At 37.3% G+C, this 23,585-nt stretch overlaps 2 protein-coding genes across 8 annotated transcripts in view; one reads left to right on the forward strand and one right to left on the reverse strand.

Moving 5' to 3' along the window:
• The window catches only part of CEP57 (centrosomal protein 57), a 50,153-nt gene extending 37,933 nt beyond the window's left edge, over positions 1-12,220 (forward strand). For both annotated transcript variants that reach the window (XM_023554732.2, XM_003415656.4), the window contains exons 5-11: positions 613-729; positions 1,352-1,429; positions 4,531-4,638; positions 5,304-5,381; positions 8,512-8,753; positions 9,320-9,464; positions 10,912-12,220. In XM_023554732.2, coding sequence (XP_023410500.1) covers positions 613-729; positions 1,352-1,429; positions 4,531-4,638; positions 5,304-5,381; positions 8,512-8,753; positions 9,320-9,464; positions 10,912-11,145 — 1,002 coding nt within the window. In that variant the 3' untranslated portion in view covers positions 11,146-12,220. The remainder of the gene's footprint in view (positions 1-612; positions 730-1,351; positions 1,430-4,530; positions 4,639-5,303; positions 5,382-8,511; positions 8,754-9,319; positions 9,465-10,911) is intronic.
• Positions 12,221-15,916: 3,696 nt separating this feature from the next.
• MTMR2 (myotubularin related protein 2) overlaps positions 15,917-23,585 on the reverse strand; it is a 79,144-nt gene continuing 71,475 nt past the window's right edge. For all 6 annotated transcript variants that reach the window (XM_003415593.3, XM_010595405.2, XM_023554733.2 and 3 more), the window contains 4 exons: positions 22,219-22,311; positions 18,576-18,689; positions 18,022-18,198; positions 15,917-17,255 (listed from right to left, as the gene is read on the reverse strand). In XM_003415593.3, the coding sequence (XP_003415641.1) occupies positions 17,094-17,255; positions 18,022-18,198; positions 18,576-18,689; positions 22,219-22,311 (546 nt within the window). In that variant the 3' untranslated portion in view covers positions 15,917-17,093. The remainder of the gene's footprint in view (positions 17,256-18,021; positions 18,199-18,575; positions 18,690-22,218; positions 22,312-23,585) is intronic.

Here is a 23,585-nt window from a genome sequence, read left to right on the forward strand (position 1 = left end):
AAATTTCTATTAGTATGATACCTATTGCTATAGACTTGTGTATGAAGATAAGTTCAGGTACTTAATATTTTGGTTTTTTATCACTAGACTTTATTTAACGTATTTCCATTCTTACCCTTGCTTAATAGTTTATCCTGTTATTGTCAATCCTTAAATACCTGTAGGAGGTAGTCTTTTCAAATCCTTGACCCTAAACTTGAGTAAAAAAAGGGTGTTTTACATAGAAATTCAGAGGTGATGTAAATAATGTCAAAACCATAATTGTTGTCTTAAGAGACTGACTACTTAAGACAAATTGAAAGTATTTGTGTGTGTATAGCCTCTCTATCCAGGAAAATCCTGCTATCCTAGGACAGAAGTATAGTCTCACTATATAAAACCAAATACCATCAATGCATATGGTAAAAACAGGATCCCACTTGTATTTTTTAATGTTCCTGTGATTTCATCTTAATATTGTTTTCCTAGAATTCCTCTGTAGTATCTTCAGTAGTTCTGTGGAAAGCCAGACAGATAGCACACATTGCATTCTAAGATACACTCAGTGTCAGTAGTTTTTTTTTTTTTTTTTGATTGTCAAATTATCATGCTGTATTTAATTTTGTTTCCCAGGTTTCCTTAGAAAGAGAACGACAACATGATCAAACGCATGTTCAGACCAAACTTGAAAAATTGGATCTTCTTGAACAGGAGTATAACAAACTTACCACAATGCAAGCCCTTGCAGAAGTCAGTAAATGTATCTTTCATTCACTTACACATAATACTGTTTTTTTTAATTGAGTATATCACTGAACATTGGAATAAAGGTGATATTTTTGCAAAGAAATATGTAGGAGTTTAAAGAGAAACAAATATAAACTCAGAAAATGTTCACATTTAAGAATCTAATCTTGATAAGCTTTAGGGAGTTCTTTTTGAAAATGTTGAAAGAATAAATGATTTTTAGTGTCCTTAAGGCTTGCATCACTTGGTTTAAGCTATTTTCTGAACGAATTTTAGTTTTGTTTCACCTGGAGAGGTATTTAATACCACTGAGGCTAAAATTCCACTTTCAGCCTCCATGTGGCCTGTTTATTTTCATACAGAGGTCTGTTCTTTCGCCACAGATTTTACCCATAGTTCCATCCAACAACCTCGTAGCTACCTCACAAATGACTAGTAATTGATCATAAAACAGAGTGTCATGGATACTGGCAAGCCCAAAGTCATTACCAGACCCACAAATTTATAGTTACTATGTTAAAATTTTAAGACATTTTCTTATGTTACTATTTTATGTTAAAATTTTACAAATAGATGTTAAGATATTTTTCTCACTATTAATCCTTTTTAATATTCTTTTCGCTAGAAAAAAATGCAAGAATTAGAAGCAAAACTCCGTGAAGAAGAACAGGAAAGGAAACGTATGCAAGTTAAGGCAGCCCAGGTAAGTTGAAATGTAAGCAGGTAGGCTCCACATGTTTTTACTACTCTTTATATATAAAGAAATGAGGACACTTGGGTATCTTAGGTTGTTTATTTTTTAGATTTGTCTCTAAGATTTGAGAAGTCGTGAACATGTATTTTTCCAGGCAAAGAGTAAATTTTGAGTGATTCTATAGATTAGCGTTTCTCAAATTGTGGCATTTCAGTTAACATTTAAAAAAAAAAAAAAGACTAGGAAGTATCAGGGACTGTATACATAATAAAGGAGCCCTGGTGCTGCAGTGGTAAAGCCCTGGGCTGCTAACCTAAAGTGCGGCAATTTGAACCCACCAACGGTTCCACAGGAGAAAATGTGAACATTTTCTCCCATAAAGATTTCAGACTAGGGATCTTATGGGGCAGTTCTACTCTGTGCTATAGGGTTGCTATGAGTCAGAATCGACTTGATGGCACGCAACAATACACGTAATAAGGTTAGTAATCATGTAAAACTTACTTCTTACCATGGGTCACTATCAGAAATGTTCATAAGCCATTGTTCAGTAACCAGCTTACAGGTGCTTACTTTTCTTTGGTGGCCTCAAGATACCAGGACAGAAATTGAGGTAGTGGGCTGCCCCAATAGCTTAGTGACTCAGCTCAGTTCTCAGAAGCCACCGTATCAGAAAAATGAGCTCTACTCTCTCTTAGCCTAGGGTTTTATCCCATGTAGTACACACCAGCTGGAGTAGGTGAAGCACTGTGGATTCACAAAAACATTGAGTTTATATATACCAAACAATACCACATTTCCAGAAGATATAATAACACTGCCTTATCCCCATAAGTCTTAGAACTCAGTAAAACACTTCTTTTTATACCAGAAGACTCTTCCCCCTGTGAACGTAATTTTATTTGCTGAAATACCTCCCAGATATTCCTCTCTCCTTCCAAGGTTTTTAAGTTGTATAGCATTTGCATGGTTTTCTGTCATTAATAATTATTATCTTCATTAATAATTACTAGTATATTAACACAAGAAACAGGTTCTGATTCCAAAACATTTAGGAGTGGATCCTCTGCAGTTCAGTCTGCTCAGATGCCGACTATGTCCTGGGGTCACTTCATATGTGATCCACAGGGATACAAACACGCTCATCATTGTGTCTGTTTCCTCCAGTGCTTCTCTGAATTCATTAAGTTAACAGATTCTCTTTTTATTAAATGTGTTACATTTTTTTCTCTAATCTTTGCCTTCTGATCAATTTATATATATAAATTGAAATGTATATATGTGTACATACATACGTATATATGTATTTTAAGGGAGCCCTGGTGGCAGAGTGGTTAAGTGATACAGCTGCCAACCAAAAGGTTGGCAGTTCAGATCCAACAGCTGCTTCTTGGAAACCCTATGGGCAGTTCTCCCCTGCCCTCTAGGGTCCCTGTGGGTCAGAATTGACTCAGTGGCAACTGTGCTTTCTCAGTTATATAGCAATGTAGCTTTATTTTTGGCCACCAACAAATTGTGGAATTACCTGGTTTCTCTGGCCATTTCCATTCTAGGGTAGGCCATTTTCCTGTGTCTCCATTTCCTCACTTGGGACATGAAAACTTGCAGGTTGTGCTTTACATAGATTGTGGTATTGGCTTTTATTATGTACGAAATTAAAAATTAATTGTGAATTTATTTTTTTGTTATATTTTCACTTTTAGCAGGCAAAAAATGGGGACCAAATCAGTTATTACTGATAATATATCAGTAAAGGTTTTAAGCTCTAATGGTGAGCATTACTGTGGTGGAAGAACAGTGGCTGGGGATGTGTGGTTCCAAGTCTGGCTAACTCTTAATTTGTGTAGCCCTGGGCAGATTACTTACCAATTTAGAGCTTAATCTTCATTTTATATCTTGTTAATGGTTAGAGAACAAATGGGATGAGAGAAAATGAAAATACTTTTAAAATGTTCAAAATCTCGCATACAAATATAAGGCAACTACTGGAAAGTACTAAATGAGCCGGAAGTTTATTAAAAACTTTGTTCTATTTTAATGGTATTCACACTCATTAGCATCATAGGTCTCCCACAATAGTAATTTCTTCTTCATTGAATTTTATCTAGTCATTTTACTCTGAATAAAGCATTTTTATGTGTGTGAAAATGTATAGATATTCCTGGAGCTAGAGCTACCTGGATTTCCTTGTCACTGAATAGATTTCTGTCCACAAAGAGTGCAGTCACTACAAACAGTATATTAGTAATGATCTCAGTATTTCTTTTACTAATCCAGTAGTTCGGAGTGTTCATTCTAGCTCCATCATAATTTCCTGGGCAACTTTTAAAATACAGATTTCTCCAACCTGGATTGTTCAGAATCATGAGGTCTGGAGAGGAGCCTAGAAATCAGAATTTTTCTTATAAATTTAAGACATTTTTGATACACAGACAAGTTTGAAAACCACCGTTCTAGATAGATTTTTTTTTTTAAGGAAACTTTAAAGTTGTCTAAGGAAAATAGTCCTTTTTTTAAATCCTTTGTAATTACTTGTGGAATTTGTACCATGTAGTTAAGGAATTATTTTTAACTTAATATAGAGTTACTAAACTTTTAGAGAAAAATGCTTGATAACATTCACAGGCATACTTCCAATTTTCTTGGACATAAAGTGATAATTCCCTTCTTCTATACCGTAAGTGTATGAGTTTTTAAAGAGGAAGATGTGTATTTTGCTTTGTGGCTGCTTTGTGCTTGGCACCATGGTGTAGATGCTATTTGTGAGAAGAACTAAGTACTGAAACATCCGTCAGTTTGGAGTTAAATACATTGCATTTAATTCATTAGATAAAGTTCACGGAGCAGCTACAAATAATGGAGCTGAAGTGTTTCAGGCTAAAGGAAGGAGAAACTGTAACAGCAGTTGAAGATCGAATGAAAGACCAGCACTGATTTAAAATAATTTACCAAATGGTGGCAGATTTGTTCAAGACATAGTTATATAGCTGTGACATGCTTTTCAGTCAGATACTGCTGTTGGTTTTTACTGGGCTTTGTATGACACATCTCAGATTTTAATCACCTTTTATTTCTACATCACTAATTTTAGGTTCTCATATTTTTCCTAGTTGCAAACTGGTCTAGAGACAAATAGACTTATCTTCGAAGATAAAACATCTCCATATGTTGACAGTGCAAGAAGAATTAAAAAAAAGAAGTCAAAGCCACCAGAAAAGGTATGGAAACAGAACCAAATAAGTCAGAGTGCTGATTATTACTTGATGTAATTTATGTGAAAACACTCATAAACTTTGTGGTACTACAACCATGGGAAAGTAAACCTTTCGTTCTCAGTTTCTCATTCAAAAAGTGAAGATAAATAATACCTACTTCTAAACTTTACCCTGATAGTAAGTTAATAGACATGAAAGCATTTTGGATCTCGATGTAACAACCAAAACCCAAACCTGTTGTCATTGAGTCAGTTCTGACTCATAGCGACCCTATAGGTCAGAGTAGAACTGCCCCATAGGGTTTCCAAGAAGTGGCTTGTAGATTCGAACTGCAGACTTTTTGGTTAGCAGCCAAGCTTTTAACCACTATAAAGCACTGCACAAGTGTTAGTGTTATTATTCAGTATTGTACTAATTACCTTTTGCCCTTAAAATGTTTGTGTGTGTCCACACATACACATGCACACACAGTTTCTCGGTGTATAACTGCTTTTTTGTCAGGTGCCTTTTTTCTTTCCTAACCTTTCCTAGTTAGCGCAGAGTATGTGTTGATAAGTATTATTAGGAGCTCAGTACCATAATACCAATCTACTTGAGGCAAGTAGTGGCTCAGCATGAAGCCAAAGCTCCCGGTTAGTCATGTAGTAACTGTTTTCTTTCCTTTTCAGAGAGGTTCTAGAAACTATTTTGCCGCACAACCACATTATAGATTATGCTTGGGTGATATGCCATTTGTAGCTGGAAAGGTGAGTTGGTGGAATTTAAGATTTTTTTTGTAGATCTTAGAACATCAAGTTAAATCCATTCGTCTGCCTGTATGCCAGGAAATGTTGGAAACATTTTCTTGCTCCCTCTACCATCCTGGAGCATAGTAAGACTGAGAATGAGATCCTGTTATAAACCTCTGTGCCTTGTGGCTATAATCCCATTTGGGACTGGGTTATCTTTGTTATGTTAATGAGACAGGATTAGCGTAGGGTGTGTCTGAAGTCAGTCTCTTTTGAGGTACAAAAGATGGAACAAGCAAGCTAAAGCAGCAGAGGTGGGGTAAGATACCAAGACACAGGGAGATCTACAAGGAACTGGGAAGCAGAAGTTCAGAAAGACAGGGACCTTCCTCCAGAGCTGACAGAGAGAAAAAGCCTTCCCCCAGAGCTGGCACCCTGAATTCAGACTTCTAGCCTTCTAACTGTGAGAAAACAAATTTGTTTGTTGAAGCTACCCACTTGTGGTATTTTTGTTATAGCAGCAGTAGAAGATAACTAAGATTGGAAAATGTTTAATGGGTGGGAGTGCAGGTAAAGTATATATGGAAGGGAAGCAGTGAACCAAAGCGAAGACCCTGCTTTGGAGAAGGTGTGGTTGCAAATAGTGATCAAGGAAATAAGAAGTGATACACTGTAGCATTGGGTTTTTAGTATCTACCTTGTTAGTTTAACAGGATGATAGACCTCACGTCCAGATCATTCCTAGGACTCATTCTCCAAGAAGCAGTCGTGCAGAGACTTAAATCTTATATTCCTTTAACTCTTATTTTTGTCAAATATCAGCAAGTCTTGAGTGATTTCTAATAAGTGCTAGTTTGTACTTTTTTTTTTTTTAATGAACTGGTTTGTACGCTGATCGTTTCATGTATAGATGCTTTGAATGCCTTGTGAGTTGGAGAAGCTTAGGGAGTAAATATTTTCTTGAATTTTGTTTGTTCATTTTATTTAAAACCCATAGTAAACCCTGAGTAAAAGCTTAGAGAATGTTTTCTAGCTTTTCCCCAAATCATGTTAAAATAAATAAATAAAATTTATATTTCTACTTCCATCAGCTTCATGCTGTCTTTTATTAGATTTCAGACCACCTTTTGACCTATGTTAAAGCAATTCCTAAACCCCCCACTAGTGTACCGAATCAGAACTCTCTAGGTATGAGACCCATACAAGTATTTTTAACGGGTTTCATAGTCTCAGTCTGATGTTCAGATTTAGGACCCATTTAGATAGTATAGTTCTGCAATCCAGTGTTTTTATTCCATAAACCTCCAGACAAATGATCTTGTCTACTCTGAATACCTCTCCTGATGATACCCCATTATACCTCAAACAGCCCTTCACATTTCTAGACAGCTTTATTTGAAAGTTCTTCCCTAAGATGAGTTGAAATCTGCCACTTTATAAATTCTGTCATTGGTCTTTCTTCTGCCTTCAGGGATATACGTAGACCAAATGAACTCTTGACTACAAGAAAATTTTAAAACTTTTGAAGATAACTTTTTCTTATTTCCTTGTTCTGTTTCCAGATTATAAATATCTTGTTTTTCTTCAGGCCTTCATTCTAAGATGTGATTTTTTTAGTTTCTTTTCCACCTCATCACTCTCTTCCTTTCTAAATTTAATAGCCCTGTAAGCATGGTCTGACTACCACAGAATAAAGGCAGGCATGTTCTAGGTAGTCTGTTAATTCAGCCTGGCTTCACGTTAAGGTTAGGGCATAGCCACATCATCATCACACTCATTGATTCTGTAGTCAACTAAATTAACAGGTTTTTTTCCCCTTAGTCTTTACATCAGCCTCTTTAGATCCTGTACTTGTGAAGTTGATTTTTATTCATCTTCAGCATACCAAAAAAGAAAAAACCAAACCTGTTGCCGCTGAGTCAGTCTCGACTCACAGCAACCCTATAGGACAGAGTAGAACTGCCCCCATAGAGTTTCCAAGGAGCACCTGGAAACTCTTGGTTAGCGGCTGTAGCACTTAACCACTACGCCACCAGGGTCCTCAGTATAGAATTTTTAATTTAATGAAGGTTTATTTATAGGAATAGATTCACCTTAACCCACATTATAACTTAGTTCGCTCTTGCATTATATTTTCGTTATCCCCACATTTGATTGCCTGTCTTTAGTAATTCTCATCAAAGTCTTTGATACAAAGATTGAACGGGCGGGGTTCAAAGATAGGGCTTTTCAACATGAGCTCTCCTTTTGAAGCTGTTTGTTATTCCTGTGTACTCTTTGGTAAGGATTATTCAAACAGCTAAGAATATGCAGTCATCTACCTGAGTTTTTCTCAAATTATCACAAAGGACCAGTTTTTACTTTTAATTTTGCTTTGTTGTAGAACAGTAGAACAGTATGCACCAATTTGTAAAATATAGTAAAAATGAATTATTAGAAAAATGAAATAAAGACACTGAATACAAGTCCCAGTTTTTTATTACTAGATCCAGTAATCATAAAATCACATTAATAAATATCAGTAAGCCAAGTCAGCCCACCCATCTGTTGGTAAAATTGGTCTAGCATGTTAAGATTGTTGTTTAGCTCTCAAAACAAAATTTTTCTTTTAGAAAGCTACCAGGTTTTTCCTTTTTATGTTGCTTATGTGACATATGTGTACTTAGTGCTGCCAACTACTCAAGGGTAGATAAATAAATTCAGTAATGGCCCTTATATCTGAAGTAGTTATACAAATACAATATATCATAAATGCTGTGATAGAGATATATAGAAAGTGGTATAGGTGAACAGAGAATGGGGCAATTAATTGCTGGGAAGTTTTAATGAAGCCTTTAAAAATATTTTATATCAGGGGATTTCAAATAGGAAAACAACATGGTCAGAATCATTTTTTAAGAGGATAACTGATAGAACAGACTCTAAGAGTTTAGAGATGGAAGAGACTGGGAGCAGGGAAACCAGTTGAGATGTTCTTCCTATAGCTGCCAAGTGGATAACACCAGGGTGGAGAGTAAGAGATGGATTCAAGGTATCGGGACTTGGTAGGAGTTGGGGGGATTCTTTTTACCCAGGTTAGGGAGAAAATAGATTTAAGAGGATGTGGCTTCAGTAACTTCTTACTTTGATCATTTTTTTCCCTCTTCAGTCCACCAGTCCTAGCCATGCTGTGGTAGCCAATGTTCAACATGTCTTGCATCTAATGAAGCAACACAGTAAAGCTTTGTGCAATGATCGAGTAGTCAACAGTGTTCCTCTGGCAAAGCAAGCATCTTCACGATGTTGTAAAAGTAAGAAGTTGCCAGTAACACCGTCCTCCTCCAGCACCATTAATGAAGAGTTGTCAGAAGTCTTACAGACTTTACAGGATGAATTTGGGCAAATGAGCTTGTGAGTTGTCATATGTTACTTTGTTTTTTAATTACATTTAGTTCTAGAACCATGTTTTGAATTTCTTGATTGAGTTTTTAATCCTACTTTTTGTTTGTTCAACAAGTATTTGTTGAGCATAATACTTGCATCAAGCACTAAGCAAAGTTACTGGAATTTTAACAAATAGCACTGATGATGGGAGAAACCTCTCCCTTTTCTAATATTAAATGTTTTGAATGCCAAGGCTTAAATTTAAGTGTTACTTCCTTGTCTGGGAGCTTGATACACGTTAAGTTTAAGTAAACTTTTAAGTTAAGATGTGTCTGTAGACTTTCTGTATATGTAATAATCTTATGGGGGAAATAGGAATATAAATGATTAGGCCTTTGAAAGTAAGAACTCTCATATCTGCCTCCAGTGCCTTGAAATTTTAAACTATGACTGATAAAATTTTGTTGCTTTGTTTTGCAAAAAATTAATTTTTTCAATACAAAGCAATAGCCTTATCATGAGTTAGGTATAGTGGACCTAACCATGAAACTGAAGAAACTTAACTTTAAGTCTCACTTTTGCTTTGTATATAGTGATCACCAGCAGCTAGTGAAACTTATCCAGGAGTCACCAACCACTGAACTGAAAGAAGACTTAGAATGCGAACTGGAGACATTAGTTGGAAGGATGGAAGCAAAAGCCAATCAAATAACTAAAGTTCGAAAATACCAAGCCCAGGTAATTCAGTTTTCTTTCACTCAAGTTTCTAAAGATTAAAAAAAAAAAACAACTATTTTCTGAAACATGAATTGGATGACCTTGTAAGTGTATCATAAATAGGAAGCTACAGGGGTTATTTAATATTCTTTATCATATTCTTTAACTTCCATGAATTTAAATGGTTCTGAATTTACCCGAGTCTTTTAAAAGGCACCTAGAAATGCCAGGTCACATATGTGAAAACATCTTATATTTATGTTATGTTACTAATTATATTAAATCAATAAAACAACTATTCACTAAGTGCAGTGGGAAGTTATCCAGGGAGTAACATAATGATTTATGTACTTAAGAGGCTACTTGGGGTGGGGGTGAGTGGATGGGACAGACTTAGGCTGGGAGACCAGATAATCTGTATCAGAGGAGGTAGCCACTTGGCCTAGTAGGTGACTGGGGCTGGGGAGAGGTGCACAGATTCGAGGTATGGTTTTTAAGGTGAAATATTAGAGCTACTTGCTGGTAGATATGATATGATATGGATGGAGGGAAAAGATTTATCATGAAGGATGGTGGTATTACTGGTTAATGTGGAAAAGTCTGGAAACATAAGTGGTTTAGCTGCCACTTATTGATTGGTTGCCACGATAGGCACAATGCTGTGTGCTTTGTGCTCATTTCGTTCTCAGGGAAGGCTTATGAGGTGAGTTTATTGTTCTTATTTTATAAATAAGGAAATTAGGCTAAGTTTCTTGGGAGGGAGACATAACCAGTTGCTGTCATTTCAGCAATGACTCTCGGTGACCGCATGTGTGTCAGAGCAGAGCTATGCTCCATAGGTTTTCAGTGGCTGATTTTTCAGATCACCAGGCCTTTCTTCCAAGGCACTTCTGAGTAGACTCAACCCTCCAACCTGTTGGTTAGCAGCCGAGCATGTCGTTTGCATTACCCAGACACTCAGGGGTAGGCATAGCCTCAGTGAAATTAAGTAATTTGCCCAAGTATGTATTAGCTTATTAGTGCCAACCTAATTTTCTTCTCTTCAGTGGAACACCTGGGTGGCACAGTTAAGCACTCAACTACTAGCCAAAAGGCTGGCAGTTGAGACTTACCCAGAGGCACCACTGAGACAGTCCTGGCAACTTTGGCAACACCGTTGTAACTGCTAGTATAGCATCCACATTGATTTGTTTGTATATCATTACGTATTTTAAGCACTTGGAAGGCCAGATTGTTTTTGTAATCCTCCACAGCATCTTGCATGTAGTATAATGCTCAAAAAAAAAAAACTTTTTTTTTTTAATGAGTGTTAAATGACTAGTAGATTTTTTAACCCTTTTTAAATATATCCTAAAATGTACTATTTGGTTTTTTTTTTTGAGAGTTAAACTTAAAAGTACTGGTTATCTGAACAGAATGTTTTCATTAGTCTCCTTTCCTTTTTCCCTGCCGGGGCTATTTGGTGTAGTTGGAGAAACAGAAGATAGAGAAGCAGAGGAAGGAATTAAGAGCCACCAAAAAGTCTCTTGATGAAGAAGGAAACAGCAGCAGCCGTTCTTCTGGAACTCTGGGGACCACAAATAAGAAGGACTTTGCCAAACTGAGACCTGGAGAAAAAAGCAGGAAAAATCTTCAGTTACTTAAGGACATGCAAACCATACAGAGTTCATTACAAAGCAATAGTTTGTCGTGGGATTACTGACTGGTACCAGGTCATAAATTTTATTCAGATAATCTGTACTTCATCAATCAGATGTGACAATTTACTTTCCAGGTCTCTTACTCTCTTCTGTTGGAATTAATTGATAGCAGGTGTTAAGGAACACAAGCTTCATCACACAGGCTTCTTGTGTTATACAGCACGGCTAAATGTTAAACCACCCAAATGGAAGCCAGGGGTTTTTTAAAGGTCAAGAAGCCACGTATACTCTGCTTCTTTGTTGGGAATGGATTTGCTGTACTGATACATTGCACTTTGTAAACACATTACCAGTTTTTTACTTGTGGGTGTGATTTTTTAAAAAAAATAATTCTTTAATAAAATTAGGTTTGGATTATCAAAATATGAGGCTATCCCATAGGCAGCATTTGCTTGAGAAGTCTCACTTTTAAATCTTCCTCTGGCATGTGAAGTACCCATTCCCCTTTCCAATGCAACCATTAAATGTACTTTGACTATTGATGTAGATTTTTCTGTATTTAAATATTTATACACACTTAGGAGGATTCCTTTCATCTCCTCCGTTGGTATCTTCTCAGAGGCTAAGTAAAAATAACTCATGTCATTTCCTTCTGAGCCCTTATCCTTCCTATTATTTTGGTTTGGTTTGGTTTTTGGCATTACAAACATTGATCAGTATTAAATACACTTGTATGGCTTTTATTTTTAAATCTACTGTGAGAAAAGTAAAAAGGAGAAAAAAAAGACCCAAGCAGTCATTTTAAGTCAGCTACTCATAAAAACTATAAAAATATTTTTTAAATAATGAAATTTTGGAATAAAGTGAGGAGAGGGTGTTGTAAAGTGTATACATTTGCTGTTTTTAAATAACTTTGTAATCATGCTATTCAATCAAGGCATTATGGTTTTTAATCCTGAAACTTCTGGAACCCCTTGGATATTTGTTTCTATTAGTGCACAGTATGAGTGCAAGATTTACTATACACATGCATTGTCACTGTTAATAATGTAAGTCATAATTCTGAATAGATTGACATGTTAACTTTTTATAAATTTGCCACTAAATTTGCCAATAAAGCAGCTTCTTTTAAGGAAACACTGGAACTTTCCTTAACAGCCTGTTAATAAAGGCATTATTTGTTGTAATCTATCAAAAAATACATTTCGAAATAGGGCACTAACATTATGAGAAACAATAAGAGTATATTGGTATTTAGTGCGTATTTATTTCCCATCCTTGTGCTTATATGGAAACTAAACCCAACAAGGTTGAAATGTCTCATGGCAGGTGATGAGACACCCTAAGCGTCTAATGAACCCATGAACCACGTTAAAAGAATTCCTTATTATGCCTCCCGTGGAACTGATTGAAGAACACGGAGTTCTAGGATTATATCTAAACAGCCAGCATGAATTGTAGTGGCTGCCTGGGCACTAGGCTTGTCAGGTGTCTTACTGAATTTTCTACAGTTGAAGTTCTTACTTAACCTAGTGTTTTTAAATAGCCTTTGGGGTATTTGTAAATCTCCTAAAATTGTGTGTAAACTCTTGTGTGCATGTGCAGTTTTCTGATGAGCTGGTCTACCTTCATTGAATTCACAACAGAGTCCATAGACCCAAGGAAGCTGAGAATCTCTGCTCTGGCGACGTAAACATTTCTTGTGTTTCATCCACTATTTCAACTATTAAACTCTTGTTTGCTTTCTCTTTCTTTCAATTTCAGCTAATTAAACTGTACAACAATTATTTGAATTGTAATGGCTGCAAGTCCTAATTAGGAAAAGAGTGGCTTAAAAGTGATAAAACCTACTCCATCCCTCAGCTAAGGTTCAAACCTGGGTGTCCATTCCAACTTTTGATATCCTTAGGTGAGAACTGAAAACAAAAAGTTTCCTTACCTGAGTTTACAGCAGAGGAATAAGTATGCTGTCATCCACCCATTTATGTTGTAGCAGAGTTCTTTTACAATGCATTTCAAACACAATTACATTTGGTTGTTATTATTTGCAGTAGTTATGTTCTATAAAGGCCCAGGAATACTACATTAGAGAACATGGAAAGAGCCTGTTCAACTTAGGCCGGGAAACTTTCACCACCCCGCGCATGTCCGTGAATGAAAGCACCAGGAATATGTTTAGTGAATAGCCAATTTGCAAATATGGAATCTGCAAATAATGAGGATCACCTGTATCTTCTATGTGAAGGATGCGGGTGTGGATGGGCAGGCAAGCTTAGTGAGAAGGTATGCTTACAGGCTGGTGGCAGGCACCTGAACTGAATACAGTGTGGTGAATGCAGTGGGAACAGCATGTACACTGTATTATGAGAGCATAGAAGAAGTGGGCGCAGCATAAGGGAGTGGTGAATCAGGGATAACTTCCTGGAGGAGGAGACAATGCCTAAATTCTAAAGAACAGGAGTTAGCCACAAGAAAGAACAGTGTTCTGGGTAGGTAGGATAGAATGAACAAAAACAGAGGTGGGAATCTGTAGTTTACACTGGGGAATTGTGAACAGCTGAGTAGTACTGGCACATAAAAGCTGGGGTATGCAGATGAGCATACAGGGGTAAGCAGAAACCAGGTTACAGGAGGCTAAGGAGCTTGGACTTGATCATATGTGATCTAAACTTTTTGTACTTTGATCATAAAGTGTTGTCTATAGAACCCATCTCCATAGACGTTTTGTGTGTTCTTAGAAAAATGGTGTGGCGGCAGCGTCAGATCTCATCTAACTTCACTTCAGGGCAGGGAGTGAGACTCGTTATCTGCATCATCAGCCCAAGGTCAGACATACCTCCTCTCTCCAGACCTTTGAGCAATTCTGACACCAGTTATCCCTCCCAGGGCACTCTACTCCTCTGCGGGGTTTGATAATTTGTTGCAATGACCACACACAACTCACAGACAATACTCACGGTTATGGGGTTTACCAAGGAAGTAACAGGTTACAATTCAGGATCAGAAATGATATAATTTTTTTTTTTATCAGGACAGCTGTGTCTGCAGGCAGGGCTCTCTCTCCAGCCCTCGGCCCCTTGGCAGGGCCTCTGCCCTGCAAGTGTTAACAGATCCCTTTAGTTTGCCAGTGAGTGCCAGAGGCACCCCACTCCACCAGTGAACCTCAACCTGAAGGCACTCAGCTCTAGCCCCACGGTCCTGCTGTCTCCTGGCTCCACTGCCTCTGCTGTTACCGTTTCTCTGCCACTGCTTCTTGCTGTCTCTCGCCGTCTCCGGTGTTACAGCTCTCTGTCTCCTGGGTGTAGGAGGTTCTCATGCAGGGATCCCGGGTCCAAAGGACGAGTTCCACTTCCTGACTCTTCTTTTTGGTGGTACTGAGGTTCCTCCCTCCTGCCCCTCTGCTCACTTCTCTCTCCTTGCCATCCTGTCTAAAAAGTGTGACCCAAGTAAAGGCGTGACTTGAATAAGGGTGATGACTTGAGTCACACCCTCTAGTCAGTGTAGAAGATACATCCTGCCCTTATCCTGCCTCATTAACATAACTGAATTCACTGCCAAATGGGACCATAACCACAGGCATAGCGGCTAGGATTTACAACACGTCACAAAGTGGAGTATAATTACATCAGACCACAAAATGGAGGATGACTACCTCATTACATAACTGGCAAACCACTGAAAATCATGGCTCAGCCAAGTTGACACATAACAATCACAGGTTTCATTCACTTATTTGCATGGTCCTACCCAATCATTGTGTGGGAATCACAAAGACTATGGCTAGAAGGGCCATATTAATTCACTACACCAGCTAAGATATATACATACGTAACACACAGACTGCGTGTGTGTGTGTGTGTGTATACAGATATATATATATGTGTATTTATCTATAAAAGTCCCTGGGTGGTACAAATGGTTAACACATTCAGCTGCTCACTGAAAGGTTGGAGGTTCCTGTCTATCCAGAGGTACCCTGGAAGAAAGGCTAGACCATCTACTTTCAAAAATCAGCCATTGAAAATCCTGTGGAGCACAGTTCTCTGGCACACATGGGGTCACCATGAATCAAGAGTTGACTCAACAACAAATTGGTTAACTGGTTGCATAATAAAACACAACTGTCAATCCAAATATTAAAGTTTTATTTGTGTAGACAAGTATGTAACAAAGTACTAATATCCCACCCCCACATATATACCAATGGATTGTCTTAAGTACTCAAGTGTGTGTACTCCATGTTGGAGACTTCTGCAGAAGCTGAAAGGGGAGTCACTGGAAGGTTTTAAACAGAGCAGTGATAGATATGCACTTAGACTGAATTATAAGAAGTTGATTTTTATCTTCAAATATCTTGATCTCTTCAGTCATCTACATTTTTTTTTGTGCTATCAGTCCAAGATGATAAGGGCTTAAATGACAGTGATGGAATGGAAGAGAGAGAACAGATTTGTGAAATAATTGGACCAGAAAACTTAGCTTTAATAACTGATAGATTGGCCAATTAAGTGCCCTCTTATAAATTTTCTTAAATTTCACACAATAAGCAACTCATTTTGTTACTGCTTTTACTAATACTGAATGTACTGATACAAATTACTTTCCCTCATTGCAAGACCAAGAGCAGGGCTAAGGTTTAGACTGTTGTGAATTAAATGAAAAAAACTGTAGTTTTTAGTATTGTTTGAGTATTAGGGAAAAAACAGATTCAAACTGAACATTTCAGTTTGGGGCAGTGTGCTAGAGACACCTCTTTCTTGTTCAAAAAATTTCCAAATAAAACATTTCTGCAAAACAAACTTAAGGCAAGAAACTTAGGACAAAGTTTAAAAGTCAGTTGAAATTTTCTTTTAATTAAAGACCCATGGGACAAGAAGCTCCTTTGTTACAGTACTTTACATATGGCTCTTAGAGAGTAAAACAGACACCAGGGAGTCAATGTTTACACAGCGCTAAACTCTTACCTATAGCGGGTGCGCCGTGAAGCAAGGTTTCCTTTACCGGCACTGAGATTGTAATACATCTTTACATGCACTGTGTTCTTTGGTAGACAATCACTCAGTGGAATTACAGAGTTCGCAAAGGAAAAAAGTATTAAAATATCCCATGTAAAATTTGAGCACAGTACTCTGTCTTACCAGAAGCTATTTATAACCAATCCTAGTAAAATTCTTAAATATCGCTTCAAAATTTGCCAACCCTCTTGTGTTCAAAATTGTAAGTAAAATGAAGGGATAATGAGTTTTTAAAACCTCTGATGTTTCTGGTAACTGAGCCAACGGAAGCTAATCTCAAGGATGAGGAATTCTGTGATCTGGACAGCTACCACCTTCTCTCCCCCACCCACCCCAAGCACTTCTATAAGGCATCATTTTGGATTAACTAATACATCTTAAGTATATAAATGACATCAGGAATTGTCAACTACTACTACATAATATCCTCAAGACTGCTTTCACTATATGAGAAATATGAGTGCTGAAAGGTAATCAAAGTAAATCAATTATTACATAAAAGAAAAACCCATGATGGAGGAAGGGGTATCAGATGATTCGGATCCATCACGACTTCAAGGTCCAATAATATATAGGGTGCCGTGGGATCTCAGTGTCGGGTTGGTCTGGACCCTGCGACGCCACTCCCTCCCTCTGTGCAATGAGCTCTGTCCCATCAAGAGGTATGTTTCTGAAGTGGTTTTACCAGATGCCAAAATCTCAAAGCACTTGCCTCTTAAAATCAGAAATTGTTCCCACTTCAGATCCAAGATTTAAATATTTTAATATTCTTTGGGTGCCTTATTAGTGTCGTAATAATGTAACTGTATATGGTGCTATTTCACCTAAGCCACCTGCACTGTACGACTCTAAACTCATCCTAGAGAAATTTAAAATAAATAAAGTGACTGAATTTCTCTCACAGATGGGTTCCAAAATCAGAAGACTTTCGACTCCTAAAGCTGCCATGGTAGTCAAGAGTTTGTGGTGATGACAACCCCAGTCAAACAGTCCATTCATACAACAGTCTGGACAGGAGCGACACACTGTGCAGGAGAGCTGGCTCTCTCTGAGGAGGAGCTTGAGCGGTTCGAAATCTCTCTCTGTAGTTCCTCTACTTTTTTCTGAAGCTCTGCTCGTTTAGCAAGAAGTTCTTTATATCTGTTGTGAATGGGCTCCTACAAGAACAAAACACCATTAAATCATTAAACTAGGCGATCCTAAAGAAACCCCAAATCAAGTAAGTCTGGTATATAGCTCTTTCCCTAAATGCTGCAAATATTGCGATGTGTTTTTTTTTCTTTTCCTGCCATGGGGACCAATATCACACTCGGTGGAAATTCAGTGACTTACAGGCCTTACTGAGGCCACTGATATTTCACTGGCTTTCCCAAGGGCCCTGGCTAGTTCCAAAGAACACCCACTGTGCAGATACTCCTGAATCGGTATGTTTCCAAATACAGTAATTGAGCAACAGGATAATTTAAAAGCCAATACCCAAAGATTCCCTGTCATTCATATATATATGTGTGTGTGTGTATATATATATATAAAAATATAAATAAAATGTCTTTTAAACATTCTAAGTAATAAATATTCCATAGCATATTTCAAAATGAGCCAGAATTCTGTTAGGCTTTTAGCTTTCCTAAAGCGATTTCTCCCAATATATTAAAACAAGAAGACTCTGACAAGAATCCAGAGGGGAGGGAGGAAGGACAAAATGAAGTGATTTGTCCAAGGTTATACAAGCAAAGTCAGGATAAGAACCAAGTATATCAATTACCCCCAGAGTAATAATTCTACTATACCATTATAACTATTAAAGAGTAGAGGGGAAAGTCCTGAAATGCATGGATAAATTTTCCAGGTGTATTAAAGGGAAAACCTAATAAAGTTCCAGAGATCAAAACTCCTATTGTATATAATCAAAGGAAGAAATACCTGTGGTTTCATCCGTGGATTCCACCTTATGTAATATCCCACCCAGAGCTCTAGGTGGCGCATACTGGCTACTGGATAAAGGACATGATTGGAATAGCTCCCATAGAGAGGATTAGTGAAGTCTTCAAGCTGGCTATTTATGTAAGACCACAGTGACACAGTCCTTTTGAGAAGATTCTGTAAGAAGAAAAAATAGGTAAAGATTCTCTACCACATAAGCTATTTATACTTTAGAAACCTAATATTACACATGAAATTTATAGAGGTATTTCGTGGTCATTAAAACCTCTTTAGAGGGAAAGAACTGGGACACTTGAGTGATAAAGTGGTGTTAAAAAAGCCCCACTTAATTAAAATCAGAGGCTACTGGAAAACAATCTGCAGTTTCTTAAAAAGTTGTAAACACAGAGTTATCATATGACCCCAGATTTCCACTGCTATGTCTTATACCCAAGTAAACTGAAAACATCCACACAAACACCTATACACAAACGTTCATAATATGATTCACAATAACGGGGCTGGAAGCAGGAGGGTCATGGTTCGTCGTTTACCTCTTTTCCTCTCTGCTGTTCACTGTTACATAGGAATGTTCCAAACAAACAGCTGTACAGGTGGTCCAAAATGGTAACGAGGAAATATTCATTGAATTCAAATGCTGTAGGAAACTGCAAATTGAACACCACAAACAAAAAATTAAGACATCCTTCTGAAGCATATTCATTCCTGCACATGGGCAGATCCTTTGTGTAACAGATTTAGAAATTAAGAAAAAGAAGATTCAAACATATATTTCTAAGGCATTACTGCGTTATTTGCTTGATTTTCTGCTCGAAAATCACTCTATGGTATTTTCTGAAATAATTTCTCCTCAAATCTCCTTTTCACATGCAGTTTGACCATGATACTTCTATATCCTCGACACCGGTTACCCCTAAATTTGTAGGTTGCTGAATTCGGACTTGAATAATTCTGGCAACTCTCATCTTTCTCCACCAAAATTAATTACAAACAACACATATTTTTCTTTACATTTCCAGCAACATATGTTTGTTTTCAAGAATTACACAAAACAATGTCAATAATGTCTCCAGAAAATGTCAGCAATGCACGAAAATAAATATGCAAGGCAAATGTGCAGGTAATTTACAAATCAACCCACTTGTCTTTTCAAGGAACATCCAGCCATACTGGAGTCCATTATAATTCAGTACACTGGCAACAATTTTTCTAGTAAAAAGGAAATTTCATCCTCTCTCTACCCCAGGACAAGGGCTTTACTGACTTTCTTAATTTTACATAATTTTGGGAGACTAATCAAAGGAAGAATTGCAGACCCCAGGAAGGTAAATGGTTTAATCCCTTCTGTTCATCTAATGTTTCAAAATTATTTGGAAGCTTCCATGTAAAACTAGCAATTATATGGCTATAAAATGGAATTCCATCAATTACTGGACAGCAGATTGGGGAAATAAATACTGTTCTCAAGGTTTTATTTCTTAGAATGATCTCTACCTAATGCTGGTGAAAAACAGCATGAGCTGTATGCAAAGGAGATAGAGGTAAAAACAACTTTGTCTTGAAATTTCCTAAATTTAGGATACTATGGCAGGGTGAAGTGACAAATTTCTCTTCTCAAACAAACAAAAAAAGGGCAATTATGCCTTGAATAATAATTTTTGTGTCTGTGAAGCTAAATGAAGCAGGTGATCAAGCATGCCAACAACAAAAAGACAACTGTAAATCCTTATTAAAACAGTCATTTAAAAAATAAGTTTCGTCTCCTGTATCTGTTATATACTTAGTCTTATTGGCCAAATATGAATACATCTTGACTCATTTGAAATAGCAACACAAAAGAGCTAAGCCTGTGATTAACTTTTCATCTTTCTTCTTGGCAAAACTATTAGCTCAGTTACGAGAAGACAGCTTAATTAGTCAGAGTTTCCTCAAAATGAAACTAAAATAGCAAAGCATTAACTGCCACTGCTGCTTTTATTTCTTTTTAAAAAACCAGAGGAGAGGAGGAGCATTTTGTTCTCCCTGCATGTTTTTTAAAATCTGAAGTCCCTTCATCAGCTACTTCCTGATCCCAAGAGTGAGGAGATGGGGGTGAGGTGGGTGTAGGACAGGTATACCATCCAATTACAACATAATGGGTCCCATTTTGACAAATGTGCTATATATGTCTCTGCACTAGTATTCAATTACTCATAAAACTGACCATTATTAATAAATATTATGGATATCTAACATGTTCCATGTTCAGGAAGAAAAACCTAACTAGATGTCTAAAATAAAGACTGTCTACTATAAGGTATCTGAACCGTTAAGCCTGTTGCCATCAAGTTGATTCCAATTCATAGCGATCTGAAGTTCTACCAAAGAAGCAGAAGATTTAAACTCATTTTCTATTATTTATTAATTGAGATATAAATTAGGGTTAAATAATAACTGATGTTAAATACTGAGTTGATTCCAACTTATAGTGACTCCATGTAACAGAGAAGAAATGCCCCACAGGGTTTCCTAGGCTATAATCTTTATTGGAGCAGATCACCAGGTACTTTCTCCCATGGATCCACGGGTGGGTTCAAACCACCAACCTCTGGGTTAGCAGCCAAGAGCTTAACTGTTGTGCACCAGGGATCTTTAAGACTAAAATTAGGGTTAAATAATAACTGATTTTAGACATACAGCACATAAAAGGTTAACACAATTGTTAAAAAAAATGCACTGGTCATGCACTCTTCTATGCAGATAATGAGTGTGATTAGGAAACATGATTGATCTTTTTTTTTTTTTTTTTTTTACCTATATCAGAACTACACTGCTCCCTTCAGGGCATTCCCTTTGGAATGTGGTACACCTGACTCCTCACTTATCGATTATCTCGTTATTCGACATTTCGTATTTATGACAACAGTGAAAAATCTACTATCTGACTATTTTCCGCATTAACTACGTACTTCACGTACTTCTAGCAGTAACAAATGCTGAGGTCAACTTGGCTAGGCTATGGTGCTCAGTTATTTGGTCAGACATTGGTCGATGCTGTTACGAAGTAGTTATATGTGCTTAAATCAGTTGTCCTTAAGTTAAAGCAGGTTACCCTCCATAATGTGGGTGGCCTTCATCTAATCAGTTGAAGGCCTTAAGAGCAAAAACAGAGATTTCCTGAGGGAGCACTCTGCCTCTAGACTAAAATAAAAAAAAAGAGGCAAACAGACATTTTGAGAGAATTTCTCTCATTCCTCTACTACATAATCTGCTGATCTTGGGATACAAAACTGCCAGAATATCCAGCCTGTCTGTCACCTTACCTACGTATTTTGGACTTGCCAGCGCCCACAATCTCGTGAGTCAATTCCTCTTAAAAAAAAGTCACTCCCTCATGTACACCAAAAAACCAAACCAAAGCCAGTGCCGTCGAGTCGATTCCGACTCACAGCGACCCTATACACACACACATTTTACTGGTTCTGCTTCTCTAGAGAACCCTAACAACAAGAAGAATTAAATCTATCACATACCTACATTGCCATAATTTCCCCCTAAAGATATTTAAGATATTTTCCTCCCAAAATAACTAAAATTACTTAAAATAGGATTTTATTTTGCTTGACTTACCTAGACTGTTCATTTCTTTACCTCTCTTAACAATGTAAGGATGAGCTTCTAGGTGAGTGTGTTAATATTATTTAACAGTAATTGTTCAAGACAAAAGAGGAAACCTCTCAGGGACTATTATCAATTCCACTCACATTGAAATGCTAATACATCAAACTGTCAACCATTTAATACCACTCTGCAAAATAATAACCTTTAACTTAAATTCAAAGGAGTCTTTGTGGTGCAATGGTTAAGTGTTTGGCTGCTAATCAAAAAGTTAGTAGTTTGAACCCACCAGCCCTTCGTGGGAGAGAAGACCTGGCGATCTGCTCCCGTAAAGATTACAGCCTCGGAAACCCTATGGGGAAATCCTATAGGGTAGCTATGAGTCGGAATTGACTGCACAGCATTCAAAAACAACAACTTAATTCATAATGTGACAATAAGTAACAGTCTATCCCCTGGAAACTTTACAAGAATTTCCATTTCACGGGAAATGGAGGTTAATAATTAGTGACCAAGTCTCAAACTCGGATTGGAAGGTATGAAGGAAATATGTAAGAATGGATATCCCAGATAAGTTACCTGTCTTGTCATTTGCCAGACACAGTCAATAAACTGAAGAAAAACAGGCGATCTGTCTGCATCTGCGTGGTTCTTATCTCCATGGCCAACTCTCTAAAGCAAAGACAGTGAAATCTTGAGCTTTGTGGAGTTTTTTGGCTTTTGTTTTTTCATTTTTAATAAAAATAATTCTATTTTCCAATAAAACTAATATTGAACACAATATAAAAAATTTTTAAATCTTCTTAAAAGGCACTACAAATAAGTTAAAAACACACACACACATAATCCCACCAAGCAGAAATCTCTATTAACATTTTGATATACGAATTGCTAGATTTTTTTCTGACATGAGATGCCTGTAACAGGATTTACCACTTTGCTTAATAAATGAAATCCAGATCCTGAAAGGCTGATCACAGAGAACAGGAGCAGTCAGGCCTCAGAGGCAGTTTTTGTCCTGAAGATTGAATTTCTCTCTGGCAATAACGCTTCATGGCACAAAGGCCTCAGGAAGCACCCTTCTCCTTTTACACAGTAAAACCTGCGAAAGCTGGAAGCTGTGTAAAGCAGAAACCTGTCAGAGAAGGAAAACTCAAATGGCTTCCACTAAAATGATAGAAAGAAACGTGGGAAGACTGCACCCTGTCAAAGGCGGAAAAGTTGCAAGGCCTGGAAAAACAAAGCAGTCCCACTGAGTTCCGGCTCGCACAGGTGTCACTGTACCTTGCCAAGTGCAGGAGGGGACCTCATCTCAGCTCCATCTGTCATGATATCAGGAGGAACCGGAGAAGCACAAACCTTTCAAAAACCCTTGACATCTGCCCTCCTCAACATTTAAATACAAGTGTACTATGATCCACTTTCTCAGTTCTTTCCTATTCAGGACTTTTGCTGAAATACGGGAATGCCATCGTAATGGCCTCCTAAGGAAAAGTCATTTTTCATGGAATGACATTTTTACTTGAAGGAACAATTAACAGATGAACTATGGTTCCTGAGACTTGGATATCTGGCTTTTTTTTTTTTTTTTTTAAATAAACAAAGTAAACTTGTCACTTCAAGGAAATCAATTGACCATATTTGTGGCTAATGATAAAATTCAAGCTTTTCAGTGAAAATTAGATTTTTGGAAAGTTTTGTCTGCCACCATGAGCTTCACAATACTTAAGATGTTTCTGATAAAAATCATTGCTGATATTAACAAAAGTGACTTTATGATACTGTAAAATGAGTCAACATTTGGAAGATCTCGGTGAGCCAGTATTTTCCAAATGACCAATATATGATATTACGAAATCATGCATGGGTAAAAGAGCTATTCAAAGTGTAAGACACACCAATGGAATTTAATGGAACAAAGCACAAAAAACGCACTCATTTGGTTT

Source organism: Loxodonta africana, chromosome 7 (genome assembly GCF_030014295.1).
Source record: "Loxodonta africana isolate mLoxAfr1 chromosome 7, mLoxAfr1.hap2, whole genome shotgun sequence".
Lineage (NCBI taxonomy): Eukaryota > Metazoa > Chordata > Mammalia > Proboscidea > Elephantidae > Loxodonta > Loxodonta africana.